Below are 7,251 nucleotides of genomic sequence, written 5' to 3'. Positions count from 1 at the left end.
CGTTCGAGGGTAATCTTTAAGGGAGTAGCTATATTTATGGCGCGATATTTTTCACCAAAAAATAGTCGGCATATATTTATATTGTAAGTCCCTAAATTACATATGTAATTTTAGTGTATTTACATGTCGCAAAATTACATATGTAAGTCCTAAAATTACATACTAATTACATATGTCAGTGGTGTGTAAGTAAGGTGTAACTACTATAGTTACATAGGAATTACACGTGTAACTACAGTGTAATTTCACTATAATTATATGTAACTGCAGTGTAATTAAAGCCAGACATTGACGGTGAGCTCCCTATCTTCCCTGGCTTCTCCTTTTCTTGTCCTTTTTGCCTGCCATCTGTGCATGGCATCTTGGTTTTTTAATCTGTAATGATGAGAGATTAGAGATTAGTATAGCAATAGTAGTTACGATGGCATTAGCAGTCTCAAACATGCACGAATCTCTAAACTAATTGCACGGTGAAAAAATCGACTGTAAACTAGGAAGGAATATAGCGCAGAATTGCTATAAATATGACGCAATATTCCTCGGAATTGCTATAAATATGGCGCTATATTCATTCCCAGACAATTAATTTTTTCACCGTGCAATTAGTTCAGAGATTCGTGCATGTCCGAGACTGCTAATGCCATCGTAACTAACCGCAAAAGAATTTTGGGTTTTTGATTTTCCCTACCATTCACCCTCCTTTGGTAGTTTTGTTTGGTCTTGTGTGATCCTACAATTTACTATTCAATTAAAACGGTATTACCGTTCCATAGTATTTCTGTTGTATAATAGGAGAATTTGCATCGCAGATGATCCCGTTTACTAGGGAGAAGCCTACGCTTCTCATCACGAGGCAGGCAGGAGGTGATCATAGCAATTAAGAACATTTAATGCAACTGCGTTATTATAATGCAGCCATGTTAATCTCCTCCAGCACATGCGCTCTTGTTTAATCGTCGTCTTCCCCATTGGCCATGTGGGTGTCCCTCTCCATGGAATCCATGGCGCAGCTCAGCTCCCATATAATCCATGGCGCACACTGTCTTGCCAGTTGCCACATTAATTCAGCATCCCTCTGCTTAATTGCTTCGTAGCATACCAAGTAGTAGTGGTAGCAGCAGCAGCAGCAGCAAGTAGCACCTGTGCTTACTCGCCATGGCTATGGTGGCCGGCGACGAGGCGATGTCAATGCCATGGCACGACGTCGGCGTCGTCGTCGACCCCGAGGCGGCCGGGACGGCGCCGTTCGACGCCGGCGCCGGCTATGTCCCATCGTACGGTCAGTGCCAGTACTACTACTACTACGACGACCACCACCACCACCCGTGCAGCACGGAGCTGATCCACGCGGGCGACGCTGGCAGTGCGGTTGCGGTTGCGTACGACGGCGTCGACGGCTGGGTTCACGCCGCCGCCGCAGCCACCTCCCCGTCCTCGTCATCTGCGCTCACCTTCGACGGTCACGGCGCCGAGGAGCACAGCGCAGTGTCGTGGATGGACATGGACATGGACGCGCACGGCGCCGCGCCTCCCCTAATCGGCTACGGCCCGACGGCGGCGACCTCCTCCCCCTCCTCCTGCTTCAGCTCCGGCGGCTCCGGCGACAGCGGCATGGTGATGGTGACCACCACCACCCCGAGGAGCGCCGCCGCCTCTGGTTCGCAGAAGCGGGCACGTCCGCCGCCGTCGCCGTTGCAGGGATCAGAGCTGCACGAGTACTCCAAGAAGCAGCGCGCCAACAACAAGGAGACACAGAGCTCAGCTGCCAAGGTACTACATTACATTGCATCCATGTCGACGATCTATATATGAACCTAATCGTGCAGTGTTCATCAGTTGGATCGAGATGCAAGTTCTCCGACGAATTGAATTGAACTGAACGCATGGTTGTGTTTGTTTGTTTTGACATATGCAGAGCCGGCGGGAGAGGATCAGCGAGCGGCTGAGGGCGCTGCAGGAGCTGGTGCCGAGCGGCGGGAAGGTGGACATGGTGACCATGCTGGACAGGGCCATCAGCTACGTCAAGTTCATGCAGATGCAGCTCAGGGTGCTGGAGACCGACGCGTTCTGGCCGGCGTCCGACGGCGCCACGCCGGACATCTCCCGGGTCAAGGACGCGCTCGACGCCATCATCCTCTCCTCGTCCTCGCCCTCGCAAAAGGCTTCTCCTCCTCGGTCGGGCTAGCAAATATATCGACGAGCTTCCGATCTCCCAAAATCCAAATTACGCTTACTTGCAACTCCGGATGTTGCATTGATTTCGTTCGTCATGCATGTATAATTTCCCGGCTTTGCTATGTAATTAACTACTGTATTACGTCGTGCTAATTAGCTAATGATACATGCTATTTTGCGTTGCTAGATCGATCATTTTCTTCTTCACTAGTCCCTCTATCCCTAAATATAAGGCAAATATTTGGCTTATAATTTCTCATATACCATAAAATTTGTAGTAATAAAAGTAAATTAAAATATCAAATCAATAATATTATTTTCAGCAAATAAAATAAAATTTATATTATGCTAATGGTTACCAAATGTTTTAAAAGTTAAATCTTAAAATATGTGGGTGTTTTATATTACGGGATGGAGGGACTATGTCGGTTCTCAGATAGATAAGTGCTGGAGAAATGGGAATCCGAGTCCCCATCTCTGGCTGCTCGGGGCGCTAAAGATCTCCGGAAGAGGTCACATGGTGCTGCATCCTGCTTGTTACAAATGGAACCAAAAGCTTAGTCCCTTGGTCGAACTGGTTGTGCCATGAGCTTGGGGCGTAAGCACACGACATAATCGTGATTCAACCTACGCCTTCATTCCCTCATGTTCCATAGCCAATCTCGCATTTAATGCAAGGATACAAATCCGTCGGTTGTATACGGGGAGTGATGTACGACAAGACGACACATCCCCACCTTGGAACATGCCATCATCACCCCTAAATGCTAGGGACGTGGACTGTCAGGCGACATGGTTAACTATCATATCACTTAGCCGGGCCCACCATAACCGATGTGTCCACCTCAGTACAGCTAGCAAGTAGGCCCACTAGGCATCACCAGCATCCTAGTAACCTACTCTAAGCCATGCACCGACGCAAGGAGGAGGCGATCGGGCTACCCTGCTGCGTACAACGCTAGCTCCACCAAGAAACTCCCTAGCTAGGGACCTCCATGGGCCCTATCTGTCAACATATGAGAAGACTCTTCATACCTAGTTCTCTCATACGGATTACATTTGTAAGTGGCAGCCATTGTGGTAACCCCGAGTAAAATCGGCTATAAGAAGAGGACCAAGACTACAGAGGAAAAGGACCGAAGATTGAACCCTAGTAGTCCTAGCTAGAGAAGTAGCTTCACACACCTTGTAAGAGTTGCTAAAAGAGATTGGGAGAGGAAAGTAGGGTATTACGTTTCCGAGCGGACCAAACCTGTGGCACATAGCTCTCTTCATGTCACCCAAGCACGAGCTTGTATTCGTACACCTGCTTCTTTGCCGAATCCACTGAAAGGGTTCTTCCACTCTTGGCTATTGGAGCTCAGGCTCTGACAGTGAGGTATTGAAACGTAGAATTTAATAATAAATCATTAATAATAAACTAAAAGACTAGTAGAATTTAATACGTAGAAAAGGTATTACTCCCTCCGAATGTAATTGCAGCACTAGTAAATGAGAAGGAAAAGAAAGTAACTTGAATTGCATTTTTTAAATAGCCTACTTAAACATACTAGGGGAAAGGGAAAAAAATGCTTCGAGGAGAAAGGATTCTAATCACGAGGACTCTAACTTTTTTTACTTAAATTCAACAAAAATGGTTGTGAAAAATTCAAAAAAAAAATCTAGCAGTGTAGAGTATAGTAGCATCTACCACTCCACCAAAAAAATTATATTCAAATTCAATCTAAATATTGGGAAACAAAAAAAAGATAAATTCAAATGTTAATAGCACCAATAGTATTCAAATGTTGGATTTTTTTTAATAATTCAATGTGTAAGTTTGGTTTTGACATGATTTTTTTTGGAGTAGTTTATGTATATGAGATTAATGTTGTCATATTTTTGTAATTTTTAAAAAACAATTTGGATGATGTTTAAACTCTTGAAGGATATCTTGGAGAGTTTAAAACACTTCTACTGCTTAGAGTGTCATTTCTTAAGGATAATAGCTGTCCATGTCCTAACGACCGCCAAAAACTAAATTAGGGGCCCAATTAAAGTTACAATACTATTCATATATCGGATTTATCTTTTTATATCTCCATTTATGAGTTAATTTTGACATGATTTTTTAAGTAGGTTATGCATATGGGATAAATGTTGTCAATTCTTTTATAATATTTAGAGGGAGACTACCGAACGGGGTCCCGTTAGAACGGGATATTTTATGTGGTCCTCCCTTTTCTTTCCGTGAGCTTTCAGGTGAGTTTCCCTGGCACATGGTACCTTGGGTACCATCTGGTGGTACCTTTGGTACCGTCTGGGTATCGACTAGCACGTGGTACCTGATACCTTGGTACCGGCTGGTACCTATGTATTATAGACTTTGGTACCTAGGTACACGGTACCTTAGTACCGACTGGTACCTAGGTATCACAAACTTTGGTACCTAGGTACCATGCCTAATACTTGTGGGTACCAAGTCTGATACTGAGATATGACGACTGATACCTAATGGAGAAGGCCATGGCACGGACGCAGAAGGTCTCCTTGGCGACATGCGGTGGAGGTAGAGTAGGGGTGACCGGCGGCGGCTGTTTACTGTCCCCGACGACAGCAATAGCCCAGGCCAGCGCGGGCGCCATGCCCAGCCGATGAGAAGACTGACGAGGGCGGTGAGCTAGAAAGGCGCGGCAAGGGAGGCAAGCTTGAGGGTGACCTCGTGTCACATCCTGATTTTTGTTTCAGGATTTATAAATTATTTAATAAAATATTATTATAATTTATATTAAATGTTCATTAATTTACTAGTGAAGTTAAATGTGGGAAATCAAATTTCTTAAATATAAAGCATGGCTGGATTTAATTTTTATTAAATTCTCCATGGTTAATTCTACTATCTGAAATTTTCTCGGATTTTTCGGAGCTCAATTTCTATTTTTAATCATACAAAGAACATTTCAGTAATTATCCACATATTAAATTAATTATTGAATGGTCTGATTATAATCTTGTTGAGTACTTTGAGTGTCTAAGTATTTTCAGGATTTTTCTTGAAATTATTTGAGCACTGAAAGTATTTTTAACAATTCAAGGATCATTTCAGTGATTAATTTAATTGGAAAAGTAAATAAAATCCCCTTTTCCTTTTCGGGCTGAAACTGGAAAAGTTCACCTTTAGTCCTCTGCCCATTCTCCCTTCCTTTCAGCTGGCTTTATTCCTCCTCTGAAGTCCATTTCTTGTCCCTCCTTCAATCGGGCTGGAGAAAAAGAAGCCCAGTTAAAGTCTAATTAGCCTCCCTGCTACAGTGTCGTCTTCAAGCTTGGACAGAGCCCGTGCAGCCACCGAGCCGTGTGTGCCGCTGCCGATTCCTCCGCCCGATTCGCCCGTTCCTCTCGGCCGTTTCTTGAATTAGTTGAGGGAAAATATTCCTCCTATTTTCCTCTTCCTTTTCCCCTAAGGAATTATATTTTATCCCTTTGAATTCGACGCGAGGTTGGATTCGTTTTTGAGTTTATCTCTCCACCAAACCCTAGGTTTTCTCTGCGCGATTCCTTGCGTTCCAAGCCCTCTCTCTCTCCCGTGGCTATAAATAGAACCCCCAGGCTCTCCTCTTTCGTTTCCAACCTCTAGCTCGAGCTCCCGTGCCCTAGCCGCCTCTCTCCGCAAGCGCCTTCTCTCTCCGTCGTCGGTAGCCGCTCCAGCCGCTCTGTTCGTCGTCGTCCATCGTCGTATTCGGTCGACGTTGCCGCCTTTGGGTTCGAAAGAAGGAGAAGAAGACCGGCCTCCACCTCCGCGAAGCCGAAAGCCATCGGAGCACCGTCGTCACCGTGAAGCCGATCTATTATATCTTCAGCCGAGCCGCAACGCCGTTGCCGTCTTCGCTGGTCCTGGCTGAAGCCTCCATTGGCATCGTAGAAGCAAGGAAAGCCCGTCCACCCCTCCGTTGCTGCTGCTCGTCGCCGGAACGCCGCTGTCATCGTCGACCAGTACCTCGTCGCCCTTCGGAGTTCGAAGCCGGCTGTCTCCCGTCATCGTTCGTCGTCGTGCCGCCCTCAATGAGTTCCCCGCGTCGGGCTCGTCGCGTTGGTTCCCTCCGTTCTCGCCGCCGTGACCTAGATCGCCGGTGACCGTGATGTCCTGAGCCTCTCGCTGGTGATGACGTCATCGATGATGTCATGAAGCCCTTTTCCCTTCTAAAAATAAGTCTTAAAATCAGATTAATTTTAGAAAATTCATAACTAAATCATCGTAACTCGGATTCGAGTGGTTCAAGTTGCTAAATTCACTTAAAATCATGATCTACATGTTTGTTTACTTTATATGTACTGTTTATTTGGTTTTTATTAGTCTTTTTGTCCGTTTTGTGTGTTAGCTTGTCGTTTCCGTCGTTGCGAAGGTTCGTGAGTGCGTCGGAAGAGATTCAGAAGACTAATTGAAGACCGATTATTGCAAGGCAAGTCAAAAAGATCCTAAACACAATTCCTTTGAGCATGTTAATCCTATATTTAAATTCTCTATTTATTTCAACTGTGCATTTATTTTCGAATGTCACCGAGTGGTGTGAACCTATTCCTTTGTTATGGCCAATTTGCATTGATTACTCTATTCCTTGATACCTTGGGTAACAAATTGATTAGCTTGAACCTTATATATTGGTTTGGTTCCGCTAAAAGCTATATATATATAATTGCTTAGCCATGCTTAGAAACATTAGCTCATTAATGGGATGAATCATACTACATTATTATTTATGATTATATTTAATGGTAGCTCATGATGGTTAATCGTGTTATGATAATTAAAACTTGACAATGGTGGGTTGTGAGCACATGGTTTTGAAGGTCGTGCTCATGACAATTAAGGACCGGTTCGCGAGCTACTATTGTGAAACATTAACCGTGCCTGTCGACGGGGGATACCCGTAGACTGGATATAGAGGGTACTAGGGTACACTGGTATGAGGATCTACGTAATACGACATCAACGAAACAAGAGACAAAGATTATACTGGTTCAGGCCCCTTAGCAGGTAATAGCCCTAATCCAGTTGATATGGGATTATATGAAAAGAACCACATATTACAAAGGGAGTAG

The 7,251-nt window shown here is 44.7% G+C and overlaps 1 protein-coding gene across 1 annotated transcript; it reads left to right on the top strand.

Moving 5' to 3' along the window:
* Nucleotides 1-950: 950 nt before the first annotated feature.
* Nucleotides 951-2,358, top strand: LOC127777679 (transcription factor PHYTOCHROME INTERACTING FACTOR-LIKE 13-like). Its single transcript, XM_052304289.1, has 2 exons — nt 951-1,770; nt 1,916-2,358. Exons 1-2 carry the CDS (start codon nt 1,156-1,158, stop codon nt 2,183-2,185), a joined length of 885 nt encoding a protein of 294 aa, XP_052160249.1. The 5' UTR covers nt 951-1,155; the 3' UTR covers nt 2,186-2,358.
* Nucleotides 2,359-7,251: the final 4,893 nt, after the last annotated feature.

Source organism: Oryza glaberrima, chromosome 6 (assembly GCF_000147395.1).
Source record: "Oryza glaberrima chromosome 6, OglaRS2, whole genome shotgun sequence".
NCBI classification, from domain to species: domain Eukaryota; kingdom Viridiplantae; phylum Streptophyta; class Magnoliopsida; order Poales; family Poaceae; genus Oryza; species Oryza glaberrima.
The sequence above is the reverse complement of the archived record's forward strand: the minus strand, read 5'-3'. Positions and strand labels throughout refer to the sequence as shown.

Bases quoted from the DNA above. Each gene is read 5' to 3' on its own strand.
- LOC127777679 (XM_052304289.1), top strand. From the start codon at position 1,156: ATGGCTATGGTGGCCGGCGACGAGGCGATGTCAATGCCATGGCACGAC. The intron at 1,771-1,915 runs GTACTACATTAC...TGACATATGCAG, and splicing joins CACAGAGCTCAGCTGCCAAG to AGCCGGCGGGAGAGGATCAG.